Source organism: Amborella trichopoda, chromosome 6, assembly GCF_054954075.1.
Source record: "Amborella trichopoda isolate Santa Cruz 75 chromosome 6, AtrichopodaSantaCruz75HAP2 v2.0, whole genome shotgun sequence".
In the NCBI taxonomy this organism is placed as follows: domain Eukaryota; kingdom Viridiplantae; phylum Streptophyta; class Magnoliopsida; order Amborellales; family Amborellaceae; genus Amborella; species Amborella trichopoda.
This window is the reverse complement of record NC_142341.1, coordinates 39,652,450-39,677,669: the sequence shown is the minus strand read 5'-3', so window position 1 is coordinate 39,677,669 and position 25,220 is coordinate 39,652,450. Positions and strand designations below refer to the sequence as shown.

At 36.5% G+C, this 25,220-nt stretch overlaps 1 protein-coding gene across 27 annotated transcripts in view; it reads right to left on the bottom strand.

Annotated features, from left to right (window-relative positions):
• LOC18430000 (serine carboxypeptidase 1) overlaps positions 1-6,595 on the bottom strand; it is a 48,195-nt gene extending 41,600 nt beyond the window's left edge. For 18 of the 27 annotated variants that reach the window (XR_016058477.1, XR_016058473.1, XR_016058475.1 and 15 more), the window contains exon 1: positions 6,430-6,595. Coding sequence is in view for 7 of the 27 variants with exons in the window: in XM_006840164.4 (XP_006840227.1) it covers positions 6,430-6,581 (152 nt within the window). In the remaining 20 variants the exon portion in view is untranslated. Of the gene's footprint in view, positions 1-5,261; positions 5,787-6,429 lie in introns of all 27 variants that reach the window. The other 9 variants (XR_016058476.1, XM_088870666.1, XM_088870669.1 and 6 more) reach the window with 2 other exon arrangements.
• Between the last annotated feature and the right edge of the window lie 18,625 nt (positions 6,596-25,220).

Sequence of the window (25,220 nt, the reverse complement as noted above, 5' to 3'; positions counted from 1 at the left end):
GCATCAGAGTACCCAATAACCTCTAAGTTGTCAGCTTGGAAGCACAACTTGTAATTTTTAGTTTTCTGAATATATCTGAGTATCCTTTTTACAGCTTGCCAATGAGCCATCCTAGGATTACTCTGAAATCTACTTACAAGACCATATGCATGACTCAAATCAGGTCTTGTACACAACATGACATAATTTATGCATCCTACAGCTTGAGTATATGGAATTCTTTCCATTTCAATTTTGTCACTATCATTTAATGGATACATTTTCTTTGATAATTTCAAGCCTTTACAAACAGGTGTATTTATGGGCTTGCAATTTTTCATCTTAATCTCTTTAAAACACTTTCTAAATAATTTTCTTGAGATAAATATAGAAGTCTTGAACTTCTATCTCTTGTTATCTTAATGCCCAATACATATGAGGCTTCTCCCATATCTTTCATCTCAAAATGGGAACTTAGCCATGATTTGGTATGGTTAATCATGCCAATATCATTACCGGCTATCAAAATATCATCCATATATAGTGACAATATAACAAAATTGCTTCTACTATTCTAAATATATACACAATGGTCTAACCTATTGGCTATATAACCAATTTTAGTGATTGCATTATGAAAAGTAAAGTACCATTGCCTAGAAGACTGTTTTAGACCATATAAAGATTTCTTAAGTTTATATATTTTGTCTTCTTGACTTTTAATTACATATCTTTCTGGTTGTTTCATGTATATATCTTCTTTTAATCCATTTAAGAAAATTGTTTTGACATCCATCTGAAATAATTCTAGATCATAATATGCAACTAATGCAAGAATGATCTTAATAATGAAAATTTGGCTATTGGAGAATAAGTTTATGCATAATAGCTACCAACCTAACTTTATATTTATCAATGGATCCATTTGCATTAAGCTTTTTCTTTAGGACCCATTTGCAAGCGATGGCTTTTCCATCTTTAGGGAGGTCAACCAACTCTCAGACTTGATTTCTTTTAATAGAATCAAGTTCATCATCCATGGCTTGAGTCCACTCAGCTGAGTCATGTGAGCTAATAGCTTCATTGTAGCTTCGAGGTTCATCTATTGTATCTTCAATCATTGAAGAGTAATTATCTTCATTCATAAATACATAAAATTCTTCTAAAGTCGTAGGTGGGGCTCTAGTTCTTTTAGGCCTATCTGGTATACTTGATTCAATTGAATCATTCTCAGCAAATGTAGGAGTCTGAGAAACAGGATCTTCCATACCCTTATCTTTATCAATTTCATGTAAATCAATATGCTCATTTAAAATATTTTCATCATCTATGTTTTCTAAGAAATGAGCATCACGACTCTCTACTAATGAATTAGTATCATAGTTATAGAATCTTATACCCTTTAGAATTTTTTGAATAGCCTATAAAAAAGCATTTTATAGTTTTACTTCGTAATTTATCTCAATTTTGTGGTGGTATAAATACATATGCCCAAGAACCCCAAACTTTCAAGCTAGTAAGGTCAGGTTTCCTACCTGTCCATAATTCATATGGGGTGAAGTCTATAGATTTAATTGAAACACGATTAATGATATATATTGCAGTGTTGAGAGCTTCACCCAAAAAATGAGGTGATAAATTTGAATGGCTCATCATGAACCTAACCATGTCCATTAGAGTTCTATTTCTCCTTTCAGCTAAACCATTTTGTTGTGGTGTATATGGCATAGTTGTTTGGTGAATTATACCATGCTCCTTACAAAATTCAGAAAATAAAGCGAAACAATATTCACCTCCCCTATCTGTTCGAAGAATTTTAATAAGTCTACCTAACTGATTTTCTACCTCAGCTTTATATTCTTTAAATGTTTCTAATGCATTTGATTTCTTGCTAATTAGGTATACATATCCATAACGTGAATAATCGTCTATAAATGTTATGAAATATTCCATACCTCTATGTGTTTTTACATTTAATGGGCCACATATATCAGAGTGAACAATACTAAGTAGTTCACTAGACCTTTTCCCTTTAGGGAAAGGCTTCTTCGTTAATTTACCAGAAATACATGGCTCGCATGTTTTGAACACAATTTCTCTTAAATTGGGGAGCAAGCCTCTTTTAACCATTTGATTCATTTTGTCTTTATTTATATGTCCTAATCTTAAGTGCCATAAATATGGATCATCCATACACACAAAAACATCAAAAGAAGCATCAATATAACCAGAAAATGATGAACTTTCATTAATATTCAGTCGGTACAAATTGTTAACTTTAGTATCATACACCAAAGCTCTAAAATGCTTCCCAATAGTAACCCGACCACACCTAAACCTTATTTCATAACCCTTGTCGTCTAGCCTAGGGACAGAAATCAAATTGCGCCTTATATTGGGCGCAATTAATGTATCAGTCAATAAGAAATTTGTTCCTCATGGTAAAAATAGCTTGAAAGTACCAACACCTAGTACATCGTAATAGGTGTCATTTCCCATATAAATCCACTGGTTACCAGCTGCAATCTCTTCCAATTATGTGAATCCGTCCGTGGTCCTCGATACATGTAGAGTGGAGGCTGAGTCGACCCACCAATTTCTCAGGTCATGATCGACAACTATTGATTCTAGGACTACGTAGATCAAGTCCTTTATCTTATTTTGATTATTTCGAGCTGGGTTGTTATTTTGGTTCCTATTTTTATTTTTCAGCTTAGGACAATTAAACTTGATGTGCCCAATTTCTTTACAATAAAAACAGGTCTTCTCAACCTTATTCTTTTGATTTTTAAAATTTCTCCCATTTCCCTTATACCTATTATTTTTTTGATAATTGAACGGTTTCTTGGGGATTTGAAAATTTGAACTTTGGACAAGGTGGAGCTCAGTTGACTTCTTCCTCATTCTTCTCTCAACTTCAATACTAAGATGCATGGGAAGATTTAACATGGTTATTCCTTGTGCAGAATGGTTCAATGCAATTACAACAGATTCCCAAGATGGAGGGAGACTGTTAAGGACAATGGACACTTGAATGCGATCGGGGACTGGATTACCAACTGCAGCAACGTCCTTTGCGAGCACTGTCATTTTATTGAAATGCTCGGTCACTGAATCCGTTTCTTTCATTCTGCAAGAATTGTACTTTTCTAACAACAATTATACATGGGTTTCAGAAGTGGTCCTATACTTTTCAGATAGGGCGCCCATCATACTTTGAGCTGCGGTGTAATCCTCAAAGAATCTAATTAAATCATCTTCCATAAAGCTCAACATAGTAATCCTAGCTACTTTGTCATCTTCTAACCATTTTTCAAGTCGCTTTCTGGCTTAACCAATGGCATTAGGCTCTAAAACTGATGGTTCGATTTCTAGGACATAATCTACACTATCTTGAAAAAGAATAAATCCAATTTTTCTTTTCCACATAGAAAAATTGGTCCCATTGAGTTTTTCAAGTTTGGATAGTTCTGACATGACTAGCCTAGATGCCATTTTAAATTTTTAGATAATACCTAAAAGTTCCCAAAAAAAAAAAAAAATTTAATTGTGTTTAAGAAAGGGTTGTTTGCCAGTTAACTCAATAGGTTTGCTGACTCTCAGTGAGCTGGGACCTCAAAAAAAAAAAAATTTCTCGAACAGTTTATGTTCGAACTGCTGTGATGCAACAAAAAATTAATAAAGTAAGGCAACAACTACTTTATGTCAAATCTTGCATAAAAATAAGTTTCATAAATATATGAATATGTTTTAGCACAAAAGAGAGAGTCTCCAATGGTATTTTGATATTTTCAACAAAAATATGGCATTGCATAATCATAGAAATAATGTATTCACAAAATCAAGATCATGAAATTTTATAACTTAAAAAGACCGAAACATAGGATAATTATGCAATGTAATGACAATTATTATGCAAATAAAATATGTAGTAAATCCCTAAATTATAAGTCGTAAAAAAAAATGCATGCAATTAGTATAAGAACCTTTACTTGAATAGTTGTTGTGTGCACAACAATTTTCAATAATCCAATAAAATTATGCACAAATTTTCAGCTATAAAATATGGAAGAAAGAAAGGTGCAAGCCAACCGATTTTCAGCAATTATGTGTGTCTTTATCTTTCTCTCTAAAATTTCAGCAACCTTTTCTTTATTTATTTTTTTTTTATTTTTTTATTTATAACCATCAACAACGATTTCTATTGAAAAAGTTCGCCTCAAAAAAAAAAAATTTGGTTACACAGCGGCATACAAAAAAAAATTACAAAAAATCAGCATTAAAAAAAAATGTTACCTTGATAGAAATGTTACCTTGATAAAAAATGAGCAAGAAATAAAGGCCAAGAGAGAGTAAAAAATATGTGATTTGTTTCTCTCTACCTTTCGATAGAAATGTCCTATTTACAAAGTGCGTATATCAAAAGTGCAAATGGTTTAAATCAAAGTGCGTCTACTTTTGTTGCTTTAACAAAGTACGCCTATTAACTTATGAAAGGTATAATAATTTATGAGAGAAAATAGCAACAGATTGATATCAAAGGATTTCAGCTAATTTTTACAACAATAAGATAAACCCAACAAGGGAACAATTATCTTAGAGATAATAACGAATAAATAATAAATTGACTCATGGCTTATGAAATCAACTTTATCAGAGATGACAAATTTCAGCAACGTAAATAGAGAACTGATAAAAAAAAAAATTAAGAGAGATATTGTTCAATAAAATACAAACTCACAAGAAACCAAATAATCGATTTCGATCCTGGGACCTATGGGTTATGAGCAAGAATTAAATAAAAAATAAATAAATAAATAATGGAACCTGGGAACGGTAGGTTACGAGCCCACCATGCTTCCACAAACGGCTCTAGTACCAATGTTGAAAAACTTGAGGAAAGAAATGGACCCACTCCTAGGATTAGGGGCAGTATCGTAAAACTATCGATTGCAAAGATTAGGCTGCAGTGTCGTGAGACTATCGATTGCAAAGATCAGGCTTTTACCAAAACTATGAGAACTCTGTAAATTTCAATGTACCGAGGGATGGAAAACTATGAGAACTCTGTAAATTTCAATGTACCGAGGGATGGAGGAAGCCATTCTCCAACATTCGGATTCCTCCTCAAATCTCTCAAAAAAAATATAGCCTGGTAATCTTGTAATCTTAAGAAGTGGGTGATTACTTTTTAGCCGTGAGATAACGGTACTTTCTCTCTCTAAGAAGTCATTCTTTTTATAGTGATAAACATTAAATTAAAAGATAGAGAAATATTGTACCATTTAAAGGCCCATGGCCACACACATGCCCATGGCCACACACATGTACTAACTGACTGGTGGGTGGAATTGGTGGAAATGGGGTATCAAGAAAAGTAGTTTTATGGGGTTTTATAGAGAGAAGGATTTCAGTGGCTCTCATTCCAGCCTGATTTCTTTGCTCTGCCATGACATTAACAGGTGAGGCTTCTGTGGATTTCGATTGAGAGAGAGGGAGGCCAAAGAAGTTAAATTTTGGTTCCAATCTTCGAATCTGCTGGCATCTGTCAGAGACAGAGAGATATTGGTTCCTGATCTTCTCCATGAGCATGTCGCCCAAGGTGAGGGAGAAGATCTCCGGCGAGGTGGACACCTGAAAATGTCTCGGTGCTGCCAAAATCGCCCAAAACTTTGCTTCTCACTGGAAATCGGCAGGTTTTCCGGCGACTTTCGGGAGTTTGCTTGTGTAAACGGAGGTGGGCCTGGGATTCAGCGGTCTGGTTAGGCTGTGCATTAGTTGTCCCAGAGCTTTACGAGCTGCCATTTCTAGAGACAGAAGCTAGTTGTCTCAGATCTCTACGAGCTGCCATTTCTAGAGAGAGAGAGGCGAGAGAAATGCAAAGAGATCGAAAGGGAAGAGAGAGAGAGGCGAGAGAAATGCAAAGAGATCGAAAGGGAAGAGAGAGAGAGGCGAGAGAAATGCAAAGAGATCGAAAGGGAAGAGAGAGAGAGGCGAGAGAAATGCAAAGAGATCGAAAGGGAAGAGAGAGAGAAAGAGAGTGGAAATATGGAGTTCAATGCGTGAACGAATCCAATAAAGGAACTCTTTTGAAAATATAGGGGAAATGTATGTGAGAGCTGTCAGGTACTAAAAAAACACAACATTTTTTTTTTAGAAACAGGTCATCAAAGAAGGTCTGAATGTAATTTGTTAACTTTCTCTGTGATTTCCACTTATAATTTCTTATTTTAGAATTATAAATAGAGTATTTCATATTTTAGAAAAAAAATTTAGAGTAATTCACTCTATAATAATATCATGATTGAAAGGGAAGACTTTCCCATTACAATTGTATATGCAAAGAGAGAGAGAGAGAAAGGTTACATGGAAATTCAATTAAGGGTAGAGAGAGAGAGGCTCATCACAAGTCAAGAAGCCAAACGAAAAAAAAGGGAGAGAAGAACCAACCCTGCATAATGCTTGGAAGGGAGATCGCCATCAAAGCCAGGAAATCGAAGCACCTCTGCACCATCAGGAGCACATTCAACAATACACACAAGAAGAAGATGAAGAGCACATAACAGAATTGTTGCAGCTCCATCTACCACCACTCCATTCATGGCGCCTCAATCTTACAATAAAATCACTTATTTCTCTTGTTCTTATCCTCTCTTTCTTATAGTCCTTTGTTTTATTTTGTTTTATCTTCAATTATTGTTTTTTTGCTTGCCTTATTTGACTTCATTATTGCTGCAATAGCAGTACGATATTTAATGCCCTTTTTCTTCATACATTTTGTGGTGGTTTTAGAAGTTGCGTCACTTGTCAGGAGACAGGCCGCCTCACACAAATTAATTTTCAAAATGTTTTTATAGGGTGGCGCTCAAATCAAAATAAGTTGAGCGTCACCTCAAAAAATTACCAAAAACTGTAATTTTGGTGGCAAATATCATCCCTACCTAGACGATTATGTTTGTGAAAAAAAAAAAAAATGTCAAATGCTAAATATAATAGATAATGTAACAGAGTACTGTCGAATTTGCGTTAAAAATGATTGTTCGTAGATTGTAAAAATTTCATTAGTTTTTGAACTTCAAATTTCAATTTTTGTGAATTGATTTTAAGCTACTATAGAGATTTCTGATGCTTAAATTATTTTCAAATGATGACTCGCAATGAGGCTTTACTTTGTTTTATAAAACTTAGTCCGTTGTTTGTTCTAGTATTTGGTGGGTTATCCTGCAGTCAAGACCAGCCTTAAGTGACTCACCCTATTGGTGAGGTTGAGTAGGGGGCAAGTTCTAAAGCAACTCGCCCCTGCCCCATCCTTATAAATGGGGTAAAAACATATAAAAAAGAAAATATTAAAAATTGAGAAAACAATATTAGTTAGAAATAAGATTTTAGATGATTTTGGTAGTTTTCAAGATGATTTGTTTTCTTTTTTTCATATTTTTCTTGAAATCTTCAAATCAAAATTAAAATTTTAAATAATCCAATGTTTCGAGACTCATCTAGGTATACTTGGACTCGTCCTATGGATGTGGCAGTTTGCCCCGGGTACACTCTACATATATGCTCGATGGTTATATATATAAGGATGTGATTTCTATGCAGCCAAGCTCGCATATGTAGAAATGTGGGCCTCTTAATAAATTTATTTTTGAGATGGATTTTAAGACTTAATTTTTAAAGATATGTAATCTTTAACATGAAGATCATGAAATGAAAAAATTAAAAAATTAAAAATTAAAAGTCAAAATAATAATTCTAGTAAAAAAACATCTGAACCCTTAGTTTCTTTTGTTTTTAGATGGAACACCGATGCTTTACACTTTATGGACCTTATATGTAGAAATACGGTCCAGACCATGAAACAATTTTCTATATAATAATGTTCCATTTTTAAAGAGAAAAACTCGGCTTCTTGTCTTGTATAGGTAGGGTTTGAATCCCACTCTTCTTTAATTTTTTTTCTTAAAGAGAAAACATAAGTGACAAAAAAAAAAAAAAAAAACAAGAAAAGAGGATTTGATACCAAAAACTCTTGTGAACATTGGATGAGTGTGCTCCCAACCCAACACACCACTAAATAATTTGTCAATGGAAGTCCAAAGAAGAGGAGGTGAAGATCGGAACTGCATTATCTTGAGAGCAGAGGTTCGCCATGATAAGTTTTATTCAGAGCTACGTAGATGTTTTCGCTTAGTCACACCAAGACATGCCAGGCCTAGACATAGATCCGGTTGTTCATCGTTTACCGTTGCGTCCGAATTGGTCAGATAAATAAAAGAAGCGGTGATTCAGGGCTAGACATAGATCTGGTTGTTCTTCCGTCGCGTCCAAATTGGTCAAATAAAATAAAGGAAGTGGTGATTCAGGCCTAGGCATAGAGTTGTTCATCGTCTACCATTGCGTCTGAAATGCTGAAGTGGTTCAGCAAACATTGCCCTCATAAAGAACATTGAATGAGCGTCAAATAATTGTCAATGAAAGTCCAATGCTTCATATATCTATCGTTATATTATCTTATTTTTTTAACATAAAGAAGAGTTCGAACCCAAGAAGTATCACACATTCAGCGTTTAATGTTATGCAGTTGAAGGATATATCATATATTCTAATTTATGCGTTAATTTTTATTTTTTAAACTCGAACTCTACTCGGACGAGTTAATCAGACTCGTCCAAGTAGATCAGCTCGGCCAAGGGCCGAGTACTTTTGAGTTGATTTTTTGAACAAATAATTTACTTTTTATAGATCTTTTTCATTTATTTAGTCTTCTAATGCTATTATCTTTAACCATTTAAAAAAAAATCCCATTTTTTAAAGTTGTTTTTATCATATGTGAGTCGACTGAGTCCATTTTCTAACCAAATTTTCTAATGAATTCATTTAATAAATGTAGATTGTATACATGAGATTATGTATTAGCCATTAAAGATATTTTAAAGATAGAGAGAGGAACTTTTTGATAAAATAATTATGCACCACACTAACATCGTATTAATACACCGGCGTATACATAAATTAATACATTGTATTAACACTATTGAAAAGGTCAGACCGTGTTATGATGATATATTGAAGTGCACCAACAATATTCTAATAAAGAAATGGATCAACTAAGAAAGACTTGGTTTAAACAAACGTGAGAAATAATATGGATTAATGACATATATTAGTTAGGGCTTGGAAAAATCTCAGAGAAGAAGAGATAACCTATCTATCTATCTTTATCTAAGATAGCTTAAAAGGTAGAGAGAATGGTATTGGATGTCTTGAGAAAAGAAAAAGATGGAAAGGAGGGAAGAAGAAGGGAATGATGCTATGGTTTAAAAGGATATAGAAATGGGTTTCATGACATGGATTTATGAGAATTGGGATGAATAAAAAGGAGAATAAATCTTTTAAAGAGATGTGAAGACGATGGCTAAGTGAAAAACAGGAGCTAGAGAAAAGAATTTGCACGAAATTTCCATGACAATTTTCAAAACTACACATGTAATGAAAGGAGAGTGAGAGACTTAACTTTCGATTGAGAAACATCTTACAACAAGAAAAACTCAGATCGGGATCGATGTTTGCTTTGATACCATAAAAGAAATTTTAGAGAGAGAGAGAGAGAGGAACTTTTTGATAAAATAATTGTGCCCTCTTTTATTGTGTATATAATAATGATATAATGGTATAATGGACACTTTTTTATCTTATTATATGTAATATACACTTTTCTATTTTGCTACATTCTCTCAAAATGAAAGAGTAATATTTCTATGATTGTCTTTCTAAAACTAGGATGAATAATATTTCTATTGTTGCCTTTCTAAAACTATGATTCTTGAATTTTATTTTTATTAGCCGTTAGACGTCAAATTGGATGGTTTGGAATGTAATACAAAGTTTGAGATTTTTTTTTTAAATTTTGAGTCTAGTCAATGATACATTGACAACCACTCAAATTGAAATCAGACGGACAAGAGTGATTGTGACCTCTTTGTATTAAAAGCAAATGGTCTCTTTATATAATTTTCTTAACAAATGAACCCTGCCTGATTGCTTGCATAAAAAAAAAAAAAAGTTATATAAGAATGTAACCTTAAGTTGAAGTAAGATGCACATAAAAAATCCTTTAGAAGAGAGTGTTCCAAAATTAGAAAATACTCCAATCAGTCATCTTAGCTTTACGATGTGTGGATATAAATCAAAAAAGAATTTGAACTCCTAAAAAATAGTGCATCTTATAACGATTTTTTCAGACAGTCTATTTTTTAGATTTTCAAGTGTTTATAGATCTTCTTGATCGGTACTATTTTTTAAATTTTAATTTTATAACTAGAGATAAAAAGAGATTTTCAAGCACTCTGTAAGATTTTCAACACCGAAACTATGTCTCTAAACAAATTTTAGAGGTGCACCACGACAGTACCATAAACAAATCTGACCCCGGAAAAAAAAAGCCAGAAGATTTCATGCTCCCATGGGAGCACACCATACATTTGCTTCCTCGGGTAAAACCCAATCTAAAATTAAGTTTAGGATTCTAAAATTTAGGGAAATAACATCGTCAACCCATAAACAATCCTTGAAAAAGAAAAATTACAAATCATAATTTCTATATACTTAAAAATAATAATGTATTAGAAAACTCAAAAACCAGATTTTCTCTTTCGAAAATAATGATCTAGTGCTTCTTATTTAATTTCAAAAGTTTTGAATTAAAAAAAGCCTCCCAAGTGGGTTTTCTGTCCAAAGGAGTAGATGAATAGTTTTACACCCACGGGAGCGTAGCACAGCCACTCAAAAAAAGAACATTTTCGTGTTTTTCTCCATCAATCGTCCTTGTCATTGTTCCGCCACGATCACTATAGAACAATTGTTTCGTGCGCGCTTGATCACATTTTTCCAATATGCGGTTTAGAGGTATAAAGCATCCATCTTAAAACATAGATGCAAATAGATGATCTATTTAAAAACAATTATAACTAACAGCCCAAGTGTATTTTTAATATAATTATTATTTCTATTTTTCAAATTTTATTTTATTTTTCATATTCATAATCTATATGTTAAACAATATATATTCTCTAAAAATTATGATCAAATTATATTTTAAAAAATAAAAAGTATTGAATGAGACCATTTACCTTTGATACGAGGAGGTCACAATAATCTTGACTATTGGCTATGAAGTTGGGTAGCCGTAATTATGCAATTGACTAAGCTCAAACTTCAAAATAAATTTTTTTCAACTTTGTGACACATCCAAACTATCAAATTTCACATCAAATAGTTGTAAATAATTGCGACCACCTTGTATTAAAAGTAAATTATTTCATTATATATACTTCTTTCAAAAAATTTATTTATTGTCAAAACCTGCATTACTACAATATACGGGCCGGCTGCATGCTAACCGTGTCCATGAATCTAACAGAGATCGGGATGCTATTTTACTTTACCCCAGTCGTGGTTAAGCATAATTTGGCCAGCCAAAAGCATTGGGTGCATTATTTATGAAGGATGCGAATGTTTAACGTGCCCATTTTGAACTAGGCTTTGCCCTAAGTTGTCTTCATTTTTTATATATTATTAATATTATTATCATTATTATTTTTTAAATTACACTTCTTACTTGCACTTTCCAGTCTTAGGGGTTATTTGGTTCATGTGAAATAGTTTTGATAGAAAAATGTTTACTAGAAAAATATTTACATGTGCAAACAATCTAGTGGCAAAAATTATCCAAGCATGTTTTTTTCCATGTTTGATAGAAACAGTTGGAAACACTCAAAGAGATAAAGAAAGAGAGACAACACTGCAAACTTGAAATTTTGAGATAGTTTGTCTTTTTAAAAATTTTAGTTTCTCTCACTAAAATTTGAAAGTTGATAGTCTCACTCTAAAATTTTTGAAATAGTTCCTCTCTCTAAAACTTAAATTTTTGGATAGTTTCTCTCTCTAAAAATTTTTAGATTCATAAACTGCTCAATCAAAAAATTTGAAATTTGAAATAGCTTCTCTCTCTAAAAACTTTTAAGAAAATTTCCCTCTCCAAAAATTTTAATATAGTTTCTCTCTCTAAATTTTTGATATAGTTTCTCTTTCTAAAAATTTTAATATAGTTTCTCTTTCTCAAATTTTTGATATAGTTTCTCTCTCTAAAAATTAAAATTTGAGTTAGTTGATCTCGCTCTCTTTAAAAGTTTGAAATTCGATATACTTTCTCTTTCTAAAAACTTTTAGATAGTTTCTCTCTCTAAATTTTTTTAATGCAGTTTCTCTCTCTAAAACTCTTGAGATAGTTTCGCTATCTAAAAATTGAAATTTTGAGATAGTTTCTATCTCTAAAACCAGACGAATCTGCATAATTCAGTGGAATCGACACGGGTGACCCATTCCCGTGTCGACTCGAACGAGTTCGACTCGCCTGGGTTTGAGCTATTCAAAGGAGTGGCTTTAGAGAACATCATGACTCACCAAACGCCTAGAACAAAAATAAATAGAGAACATCAAGACTCACCAAATGCCTACAAGAGAACATCAAGACTCACCAAATGCGTACAACAAAGATAAATAGAGAACATAAGACTCACTAAATGCGTACAACAAAAATAAATAGAGAACATCAAGACTTACCAAATGCTAACAAAAATAAATGTAGCACCTGCAAAACTAGGGTGCAAGTCAAGTCATTTCTATCATGCTTATATTTTTTATTAGTTTATAAAAAGTTATAAATATTAAAAAAATTATCGGCAATATTGGGGTCAATTTCAAAATAGGAACACATTTGTCCCAATCTACGGGCGTCCCCCTCGGCATTTTTTTTTCCAAGTTACCCCCTGTCCCGTAAACCTAACGTGGGGTTTTTGTGTTTTTCTAGTTTTTTGCTGTCTAGTACAGTTATCTAATATCCCTAAATTTCCCAATTGATTTCTCTTCTCAATATACTGGGCCACCATTAATAACTTCCTTTTGCTATTGTTAAGGTTTGAACCCGAAGTCCCCAAAACGTAAACAAGAAGCGGGGGCACATCCAAAGTATCAAAGATAGAGGAATAATATTCCTGAACAAGTTCATCACAGTTAATGGCGACATATTCCTGAACTTATTAGTTTGTCCTTCATCGCATCAACCAAGAATGGTTTTGCACAAACAAATCCTCTACCAACTAAAATAGATCTTGACAAATCAAAGAATTTCGAGAAGAAAAAAAAAAACTTGCTTCATTAACCATCAGCCTATGAAATAAATACAAGAAGGAACTAACAAAATTGTTCCCTGAATAGTTGGGATTCTAACAATACAGTTGCAACAAAAAATACAGCACAAGAGGAGCCTTCCTCATTTGAATTTGAATTTGGATTTGAATTTGAATGGGACAAGGTGCTGAGTTGTATATATCGTAACACTCCCCCTCAAGCTGAAGTGTTAGTGTTAAGAACACCCAGCTTGTTAAGTAGAAAATGAAATTGATATTCGCCCAGAGCCTTAGTTAAAATATCTGCAAGTTGAAGCTTGGTGGAGACATGTGAAGTGCGAATAAGCCCAACTTGGATAGTTTCTCTATTGAAATGACAATCAATCTCAATATGTTTTGTCCTCTCGTGAAAAACTCGATTATCGGTGATGTGGAGATGCATTGGTTGTGGGTGAAGAATTCCCAAATCGGAAGATAGTATTTTTAGCCATGTCAACTCACAGGCAGTGGTGGCCATGGAACGATACTCAGCATCTGCTAATGAATGAGATATAGTGGATTGTTTCTTTGTTCGCCAGGATAGTGGGCTGGATCCTTGGAAAGTGATGTATCCCGTGGTGAAGCGCTGTGTAGTTGGACAGTTGGCCCAATCTGAGTCATAGTAGGTCGATATTTGGAAGGAGTTGATTAAGGATAAGACAAGTCCTTGGCTAGGTGACCATTTAAGGTACCATAGAACTCTTTGGGCAGTAGCAAGGTGAGGCTCTTGTTGATCATGCATATATTGACTGAGAATGTGAATAGAAAATTTGATGTCGGAATGGGTAATGGTGAGATAAATTAATCGCCCAACAAGTCTTCTGTAAGTTTCTGGATTAGAGAGTAACTTTCTATCCTTAGAAGAGAGTTTTAGATTATGCTCCATAGGAAAAGAAACAGGTTTTGAGCCTAGGAAACCTGTTTCTTTTAAAATATCAAGAGTATATTTTTGTTGAGTGAGCAGAATTCCTTGGGGTGACCTTCCTACTTCAATTCCAAGGAAGTACTTGAGCTTGCCAAGATCTTTGACGTGAAACTTTTATTTGAGAAATTGTTTGACCTTTTGAATATGGTCCTCGTTGTTTCCTGTAACAACAATGTCATTAACGTACACTAACACGACGGTGATAAATATACCAGATTTGAAAGTGAATAAAGAATAATCTGCAGATGATTGCTTGAAACCAGCGTCAAGGAGAGCATATGAGAACTTTTCGAACCAATTCCTGGAGGCTTGTTTCAGCCCATATAGGGATTTACAGAGACGACATACTTTGTTTTCTCCCTCTCTAGCAAATCCTAGAGGTATTGACATATACACTTATTCATCTAAATCTCCATGCAAGAATGCATTGTTGACATCAAGCTGATAGAGGTTCCAATTCTTGGAGGTTGCAACAGCAAGTAGACACTTGACTGTGACCAACTTGGCAACAGGTGCGAAGGTTTTATGATAGTCTAAACCCGCCTTTTGAGTAAACTCCTTTGCAACCAAACGTGTTTTATATCGTTCTATTGTCCCATCGGCTTAGCATTTTATTTTGAATACCCATTTGCAACCAATGGGTCATTTTTCAGGAGGCAGTGATTCAGTAGTCCAGGTCTTGTTTAATTCAAGAGCCGTTATTTCTGCTTGCATAGCTTCACGCCAAAGAGGATTTTTAACTGCTTGAGAGAAACTTTTGGGTTCTTCATGTGAACATATGGTGGAAACAAAAGCAAGGTAAGTTTTGGAAAAATTAAACAGAGTGAGAAATGGTTAGATAGGGTAAGCTTTACCAGAGGATGCCGTGATAGAGAAGGGTTCTTGTCGTGATGAATTGTAATCAACAACGGAGCATATGTAGTCCTGGAGTTTATGTGGCTTGACATGCGGTCAAGTGAACCGACATGGCATGGGTGGTGATGATGTTCCATTCGAAAGTGGTGATGATGGGGCAATATTGTGAGATGGTGGCTGAGTATGAGAGATTTGAGGTGAGTTGGGAATTTGAGAAAAATATTCATGACATGCTTCAAAATTTAAAGGCGGGGTATCAACAATGTATTTCACTGGATTTGGTATAACAACATGTGTATGAGTTGGGATTGATGATGGGTTTTTGAATGGAAACTCTTCCTCTCGAAAAATAACATCTCTACTAGTGTAAATGGTTATGGTTTCAAGATCAAATACTTTGTACCCTCGTTGACCAAGTGGGTATCCAACAAAGATGGATCTTCTAGAACGTGGAGCAAACTTATGGCGTTGAGTATCATTGTTATGTACATAACAAAGGCACGCAAATACGCGAAGGTGGTTATAGGTGGGTTGTTTTTGCATGAGGATTTCATAAGGTGTTTTCTTAGAGAGAATTTGTGTTGGCATTCAGTTAATGAGATAACATGCTGTTAGAATACATTCACGGCCTAACTTTATATGAAGATTTGCTTGGAATCGCAATGCCCATGCAACTTCAAATAGATGCCGGTGTTTGCGTTTAGCAATACCATTTTGTTGTGGGGTATGGACACAGGTCTTTTGATGCATAATTCCAAACTCATTGAATAGGCTTTGCATGGCATAAGACAAAAATTCAGTTCCATTATCTGTTCTAATTTGTCGAATAGAATATTTGAAATGAGTTTTGATCATGTTAAAGAAATGAGATAAAAATTTGTATGTTTTAGATTTAAATATCATCAAATATGTCCAAGTGCAACGTGAGCAATCATCAACAATGGTGAGGAAATAGTGTGAGCCAAAATAAGAAGCAGTGGCATATGGGCCCCATATATCACAATGAATTAATTCAAAAGGGGCATCACATTTATTTGAACTAGAATGAAAAGGTAAATGGGATTGTTTGGCAATAGTGCAAATGTCACAAAAAGGAGTGGAACATGAAATTTTAGCATTATTCAATTTGAAACTAGATGATTTATTTCCAGACGGGTGACCAAGCCTTTTGTGCCATATTTCAGTTGAGGTGGTGGTTGAATTGGTTATCGCAGCTGCAACAGGTGAATGAGCGAAATGGTACAATCCATCACGTATTTCCCCAACTCCAATCACTTTCCTCGTGGTCAAGTCCTGAAAGACACAAAAAGTGGGAAAGAAGATAACTGCACCTTTAAGAGAGTTGGTAAATTTACTCACAGACAACAAGTTGAAAGAGAAACTAGGTACACATAGAACATTGACTAGAGAAATGGAGAAAGACAAAATGTTTTTACCAATGCGTGTGACATTTGTGTTGCTTCCATCTGGTAAACAAACTGGTTTATCATGATTCTTGGTGATTGGTTTCATGACGGGTGATAGATAGGGCGTAAAATGGTGGGAAGCTCTCGAATCTATCACCCATGAAATTTTGGATGGTTGAGAAATTGAAAAACATGTTTTCATACCTGCAAAGTTGGCATTTGAAGGTTGAGAATCTGTGTTTAATAAGGAAGGAAGCTGCTAATACTGATTTGTAGTGAGGGGGTGGCAAGGATGGTAGTCCTCCTTGTTCGGAAGCATCAAGAGATAGGCTAGCAGCAGAGTTGGCATTGGAATTGACATTGTTAGCACGTTTGCCTTCTTTTTTACGGTTGAAATGCCCATTAGGAGTTCGTTTTGGAATGCCCTCAGGGTAGCTGTGTAGATCATAGCATGTCTCTTGAGTGTGACCATGTTTGCGGTAATGAGTGCAATATGGTCTCCCTGTTGGACGTGAAGCATCTTGTTGCATGTGCCCTTCTTGCTTGTTAACGATGAGTGCTGCAGCATCATAAGAAACTAGCTGATTTACTTGCAACCCTTTGTGCTTCTCTTCTTGAAGAACAAGTGAGTACACTTTCCTAATATTTGGCAAAGGCTCATTGCTAAGATTTGGGTACGAATGGTTCCAAAGGATTCATTCAAACCCATGAGAAATTGATAAACTTTCTCTGTTTGTTGACACTCTTGAAGTTGTTTGAAGGAGCCACAGGTACATGTGGGTATTTTGGAGTATGAGCCTAGCTCATCTCACATTATTTTGAGAGTAGAAAAATAAGTAGCAATAGACATACGTTTAATTTGAACCTTAGATATGGTGAAAGTGTGTTCCCTCCTCCGCTTGCGCTTGTATTTTTCTCAAACGCTTTCGATGCGACTTGCTAATGTTAGTGCCTTTGAGTTCCTTGTTCAAGGCCTTGAAGTCTGGGCACTACCGAGTTGTACCTGCGAGAGAGGTAAAAGAGGAGGGAGAAGAAGAGTTAGAGGGTTTTGGGTAGCTTTTTACGTCGTCACAAGAGTTGGACGTATGTAGGGGGTATTTTAGGTCCTGCCCCATCTCTGCCCATTGAGAGGTGCTTTTAGCGTCGTCACCATTATCGGATGCATGCATGGAGTATTTTAGGCCTTGCCCCGTCTCTAACTATTGAGGGATGCTTTTAATGTTGTCACCCTTGTTGAGCATACCCTGGGCAGTTGATGGCTTAGGGATGTCGTCTTGATTGGATGAAGAAGTAAGGCGGGATGCGCCTGGGATGAAGTCCTATAGGGTTGGAAATGGAGGGAGAGGCCTTAGGAGTTCTTCCTCTAGTGGGGGCTGAGGAATATGATTCCCTCGACGAGCTGACCTGGGAGCTCGTCTCCTTCTGACGAGCGGGATTTGGTCTGTCCTATCGGGCCAATGAGTAGCCCTAGCCTGGCGGACTGCCTCACGCTTTAGGGACTTGAGCCTGCTTTGCCCATGGTAAACTTCCCATGGCTGAGAAGTCGATGGCTCAGACGGGCCTAACGTGTACTCATAGGGGCCTTGTGCTGGATCTTCTTCCTGGACGGGGGTGTTGGTTTGGAAGCATTCCGGGAGGACGACACAAACGATCTGGCCCTTCCGTACCTTTTCTACGAGTACTGCTTCGAAGCCAGAGCACTCGCTCAACTCATGGCCTCATTCCTGGTGGTATGGGCACCAGAGATTTTCTGTTCCCTGGGCAAGGCGCTTGGGTTGCCTGGTGGGCTTGGGAGTGATGAGTCCTTGCTGGAGCAAACCTTCGAACAAGACCTAGAATTGGGCTAAATCATTATGACTCGGCTCTTGCAGCGAGGGGTCTACTTTCCCCGGTTGCGCAAGGACTTGGGGGTTCCCCTTGTGTTTTCATGAACTTTCTGGCATTCTTTCATCTTCTTTACAAGGAGTGTATGAAACCCAGTGCACTCACTCAGGTCATAGCCTCGTATCCCGTAGTACGGACACCAAAGGTTTTTAGTCCAGGGAGCCAAGAGCTTGGGCTGCCTTGTCGGCTTGGGGTGATGAGACCCTCTTCGAGCATCACAGCGAACACTGTGTGAAGGACAGAGGGTGCCTCATCATCTGCTTGGATTGTCACCACATGGGAAGCCTCAGTTGCCCTGAATGCTTTATTTAGCTCTTCGAGCTTTATCTTACCCTTATTAATGAGTGCCTCGATAATTTCTTTGAGCACAAAGCAGTCTTCGATGGGATGGTTTACCCTTATGTGATAGGCACAGTACTTCTTATGGGTCTCTTGAGTGGGTTGCTCAAGAGACTTAACCTTAGGTACCTGAATCATACCCTGCTCCAAGAGTAATCAGAGTAGCGCAGGAACCCACTCTTTCTCAAAGGGGTACACCTTGTTTCGATGCCGGGCCCAGTAGTCATTTCGACTGGAGTTCTTGGGAGGTGGGATCTAGTTGTAGGTCTGCTTCTGCTCGTCTCCAGTCTGAGGTGTTGTTTGTGCTTTAGTAGTGACTACCCCTATGGAGAGGTCCGAGGTCCAAGGTCTGAAGGGCACTTTCTTAGTGTCCATGACAGTGACAGTTGCACTAATCACCCCTTTTTGCTGGTTACCCCGATTACTGGAGTGAGAATTGCCATTGTCCCTGCCGTTTCCCGAGCTAGAGGACTGTTGACGGGAATTATCATGGTGCTTGGATAGACCCTCAATAGGCACTTCTTTAGAGATGAGCTCCTACATGGAGGAAGGGTTGAAAGCCTCAACATGCAGGGCTATCTCCAGCAGCTAGTGCCGAATACAGGTTTGAACTACTTCCCATTTCGTCATGCGAGTAGCGTGGTAGGTTGCCAATTCTCTCCACTGGGCTATAAACTTGTCGATCGACTCGCCAGGTTCCTACATCAGAGTGAGGAGCTCGGTGGTTTAAACGTTTTTTTGCACTTCATAAAAATGCTGATAGAAGAGCTGCTTCATTTCCTGTCAGGTGTGTATCGAGCTTGAAGGTAACCGATCATACCACTGGAAAGCTAGTTCTTTAAGGGTCTCGACAAACTGACGGAGGAGGAGCTATCTGTCAGCTGCTGACTCTCGACAGGCTACTTTGAAATGGGCAATGTGCTGGTGCAGTGATGTCGTACCATTGAACAAGGGCAGCTTCCCCTTTTGGTAGCTTGGGGGAAACGATACCTGATCAATATGAGAGGGGTATGGCTTTTGGTAAAGCAGTGCCCCTTGCATACCTGGGATCTTGTTCTTGAGGCTATGGGTCACCATGGCGTCTATGTCACCTTGGGAGTATACCCGAGAAGCAGAACCATCTTGAGAGGCTATTAGAGGAGTTTTCCTAGGAGTTGTGTCCTCAGCAGGAGGGGAGTTGGCCTCAAGGTGGGAAGAAGAGGGAGGAGACCAAGCGGGTTCTAGGCGCTCCATCTTTTTGATGATAGACTGCATTATGGCTTCAAACCTGTTCATGCGCTCCTCTTGGGCGTCATTAGGATCGTTAATGACCATGACGCTGACCGTTTCCTCTGGAGAATCAAAGCCGAGAGGAGTATAGGGCTTCCGATGATGGGCATCCTTGATCTAGCCCATGCTGCCGGGCGAATTGATGAGGGAAGTATCCCTCAAGCTTTTTGCGTTATGGATTATGGCTGGTGAAATCACCGTCTAGGTGGTGGCCCAGCTCGTCAACGAATGCATGCTCTATAAGGCCCCCAACTGAGAATGCAACTCGGATCATGTGAAGATGGCCATTATAGAACAAGCTGTTTGCATGACCAGGTGTGTAGAAAATTGCTTTATGCCCGGTAATCTTCAAAAGGAATGGGCACATGGTATCTTCCAACAACCTATTTTTGAGGTAGGTGTTAGGGAAGTAAGCCCCAAGCCAGCCATAAACATAATGGATTGGGAAAGGAGTCTTGAAATCCCTTCGGAAGGCCTCATCATCTACTATGTCGTTCCCTCCTTCCTCTCCATTATGTAGTCTCCCCCAAGAAATGGCTCCCAGGCCATAATAGATGCTGCACAGGACTGGCTGTGCTAGTGCATACTCTTTGCCCCGTGCCATGTCACATACCACATAGAAGTTCCTGGACGAATGGTGTATGCCTCACCTGGCAGAGCAAACTTGCATAAGAAAAGTACCAGGTAAGCTGACAGGAAGATATACCCATTCTCCTTCCGCAGCTTAAAAACTGATGGGGCCTCCTTTAGGGGTGCCTTCCCCTTCTTCCTTTTCCTCGATGCTGGCCGTAGAAAAATGCTATCCATTCGATGAAGGAGATCCGTCCACTTTTGGACTCACCGCATAGTAGCTAGTAGATCCCAAACAGTTTCTGAAGCCCAGTCGGTGGGGCTTTTTTCCCTACTCTTTCCCCTTCAACGATGTCTGAGTTCGGGGGGTACAAACTCGTCATACATAGCGCCGAGGAGCGGAAGCCCCCTAATGAAGTGCAGGTCCATCAATAATATCCTTGCCTCCCCATGACCAAGTAGCCACGTATTGCTGACATGGCCCTAAGTTTTGAGCAATACTTTGACCGTGTTTGAGCAATGATCATAATAGCCCGCCGAGCATTGGATGGCGGCCAGTAGGGAAGACCATCTCATAATAGCTCTGAAACGACTCAGTACTCTCATGGTCCATGATAAGTAAACCCTTAAAAATACTGGTGCTGCTCCCCTTGCACTCGCAGGCTAGCAGAGGACCATTTCATGCCTGGGGTTTTTACCATCCTCTTGCCTAGAGTCGGCAAGTCCCGGCTCGAGGCTATATTTCGGTGCAGGCAATGTAGGAGGCCTACCCCTTTCTCTACCCTCACATTGTCGTCGCTATCTTCTCTCACCCCAAACTAGATGGGGTCACTCACAAAAGTAACACTCAAAGGCCACGTGGGTTCACATAAGTTTCGGTGAGCCAGATTGGCTCACCTCACACCAAGCTCTCGTTGGTGAATGTATCGGTACCCAGGTGCCCTACTTTTGGGAGGTTCTTGACATCGGTGATAACGCCTGATGGTTGGGCCATGAAGGTTCACTATCCCCTTTGTAAAATGTTGAGGGACGGTACTATCGCGTACTCCCCACCAAAAGGTGTAGCGCGGTCCACCCTTGAAGTGGCTATCGCCATCTGATTACTAAGACGGTAATGCCGTGTGACAGCTCAAGAGTGGCTATCACCGTCTCACCACTAAGGGGTTATTGCCGTCTCACCACTATGGGGTTATCACCGCCTCACCACTAGCAGGTTATCGTTGTTTCCTGACCAAAAGGGGCTATCATCGTTTCTTCCGCCTGCAGAGCTTTCACCCTCCATCCCTCCAGCTTGTTGGCGATGCTGTCAAAGTAAGGGAGGAGGGCTCATTCCCTAAGGTGATCCCCCTTAGCTGTTGGATCGATGTTCCAAGCTCTTCGAGGGGCACCTCCTTCAGCTTATGGAGGCCCATTCGAAGCATCTCAAAGATGACGCCCGAGATCCAACTGAAAGTGGGTATGGGTCCTGCAGCCCTGAAAGTGAGCCTTCAAAGTCTAGAGTTTTCAAAACTAAAAGGAAAATATTTACATTCACTAAACAAATGGATTGGAATGGATAATTATTTACTTTTGAAAAAATCTATACATTTTTTAAAGTGGCCATCTCATAGATATCAATCTAATGAGCCTATCTTCGAAAAAATAAAAAGGATATATGTCTGTATGAGAAGGCAACAACTGTCCTGCCCCATGAGATTTTTGAAAAGATTTCCAAAATAGTAGAAGATGAGCAATACTTCAAAATCCCAAATCTATTAGAACAAATTTTCATGCAAGGAGATACCTTATGTGGTGATCACAAACATATTCGTCGAGTTGTCTACAAAATTCTTCTTTTAAAATATTTGTGAAATTCTTTAAGACATTTTCCAAATTTTTATTATTATCTGAAAGTAAGGTACCTTTTCTACTGGCCTTTTTGTGAAATTTTCCCATTTTTTTAGGCATTGTAAGGTATCTCCCTACAATGTTCCAGCTATATAATCAAGGAATTTTTCTTTGGTCCAGAAATGTTTATTATTGACAATGACTAGAGTCATAGATGAGCCCAATCATTAGTGGCTTGATTATATTCCCCAAATGGAATATTTTTTAAATCAAGATATGTGCCATTAGCATTTTATGTTTTGTTTATTAAGATCATCTTTCCTTGCAATAAAATAGTTTGGTTTTATTTTAAACCAGACTTTTCCAGTTACAAGATTTGATTGTAATCCTCCTATTATTGTCTTAATAGGGTCACTAAATCTTTTATCCAGGGCTACTACCAGTATGGGAGTATTATTTCGATCATGCATATTCCAATATACAAATCTCTAAGTTTTGAGTATTGCTTGATCATTTTTGCTATTTTGCTGTATAAAAAATTGCTATTTTTGTTTTATAAAAAATTGCAATTTCAACCAAACCATTTTTTGAAGCGTTAGCATTTAGATGTGTTACCGCTAAAATGCTCAAAATGTCTTGCATTCCAAAATTGAAAGTTAGACCATTTGTATATTTCTTCTTTTTTAAGAATATTTGATATTTCTATTTTGGATTCATCAATTGTGAATTCTTCTTTAATCACATATCCAAGTTTAAGAACTTGTTGTTCTTCTATAGAGATTTCTGATAGTGCTTCTTCATTCATCATAAAAACTAATTCCAAATCACTGCCTTCTGTTTCAAGCTCAGTTTCTATCTCGAATATTATCGATTCCCTATCAGAAATTTATTTTCCAAAACAAATTTTAAAATTGTTTTCTTCAAGAATTTTTATCATTTTTTTGATATTTTTCTTTTTGCATTATTGTTACTTAACAATAAACTATTTGATTTTATTTTAAACCAAATTTTTCCAGTAACAAGATTTGATTGTAATCCTCCTATTATTGTTTTAATAGGGTTAATAAATCTTTTATCCAGGGCTACTACCAGTATTGGAGAAATATTTCGATCATGAATATTCCAATATCCAAATATCTAAGTTTTGAGTATTGCTTGATCATTTTTGCTATTTTGTTTTATAAAAAATTGCTATTTTTGTTTTATAAAAAATTGCAATTTCAACCGAACCATTTTCTGAAGCTTTAGCATCTAGATGTGTTACCGCTAAAATTCTCAAAATGTCTTGCATTCCAAAATTGAAATTTAGACCATTTGTATATTTCTTCTTTTTTAAGAATTTTTATTTTTCTATTTTGGATTCATCAATTGTGAATTCTTCTTTAATCACATATCCAAGTTTAAGAACTTGTTGTTCTTATATAGAGATTTCTGATAGTGCTTCTTCATTCATCATAAAAACTAATTCCGAATCATTGTCTTCTATTTCGAGCTCAGTTTCTATCTCGAATATTATCGATTCCCTATCAGAAATTTCTTGTCCAAAACAAATTTTAAATTGTTTTTTTCAAGGATTTTTATCATTTTCTTAATATTTTTCTTTTTGGATTATTGTTATTTTTCTTAACAACATACTGTTTTTTGTTTATTAAATTTTTTTCTTTTATTCCATTTTTTCCATTTAAATTTTTTCTTCTTGAAAGATTTCTTTCGATAATTCTTTTCACATCCAAATTCGAAAATTGTTTTTAAGAATTCAGTTACAATCTTTCATCCCAAGTTCTTTCTTGACTTGTTTTGCTGCTTTTAGATTTTTTCAATGTTTTTGAAAAAAACAAACCTTATCCTATTTCCTAGGGTATCTTTCGGAAACATTTACCACATACATATTTGTCGTAATCAGTTTCACAAATCTCGTCCCAAGGAACTGGCAATTTATGGAAAAATTGTCTTCTTTTCCAGAAATCTGTTTTCATATCATCTAGCATTTGATACCATTTATGGTATTCTTTTTGCAAACAAATTAAATTATTTGATTTTGCATAATTTTAATTTTTACAAAGTAATTTGCATCTGATTTTCAGGTTATATGCATCTATTTGTCCACAAAATTCTTCTTTTAAGATATTTGTGAAATTCTTTTAGACATCTTCGAAGTTTCTATTATTATCTGAAAGTAAGATAGCCTTTTTCTACCTGTCTTTTTGTGAAATTTTCCCATTTTCTCAAGGTAAGGTATCCTTGCAATGTTCCAACAATACTTCAAAATTAATGGCGTCATGGCACCATTCTTCTCATAATCTACATATATTTTTGGGATTGTGAAGTATTGCTCATCATCTATTATTATGGAAATCTTTTCGAAAATCGCATGAGGCAGGAAAGTTTTTGCCTTCTCATACAGACATATCCTTTTTATGTTTTCAAAGATAGGTTATTTTGGAAATCTTTTCGAAAATCGCATGAGGCAGGAAAGTTTTTGCCTTCTCATACAGACATATCCTTTTTATTTTTTTGAAGATAGGCTCATTAGATTGATTATCTATAAGAAGCTACTTCCAAAAATGCATTGATTTTTTCAAAAGTAAATTCTTCATTCCAATTCATTTGTTTAATGGTTGTAAATATTTTTTCTTTTAGTTTTGAAAACTCTAGACTTTGATTTGCTATCAAGTCTGATAATTTTCCTATATGTATTTAGATCTGTTTTCGAGTATAAGGTTTTTCCATACCTCGTTCAATTCATTGTAAATATGATTGGAAATATTGGGATTTTTATAAAAACTGGACACCTACATGCTGAATGAGACTATTGTATTTGTTTCTGCATCTTTATGATGTCCCTATATGAGATTGGTTTAAGAATATTGGGTTGATCAAATTGAGAGTATAGAGTTGTTTCTCTATGTCCAGTCGGGTTCCAATACAATTTCCATCTCT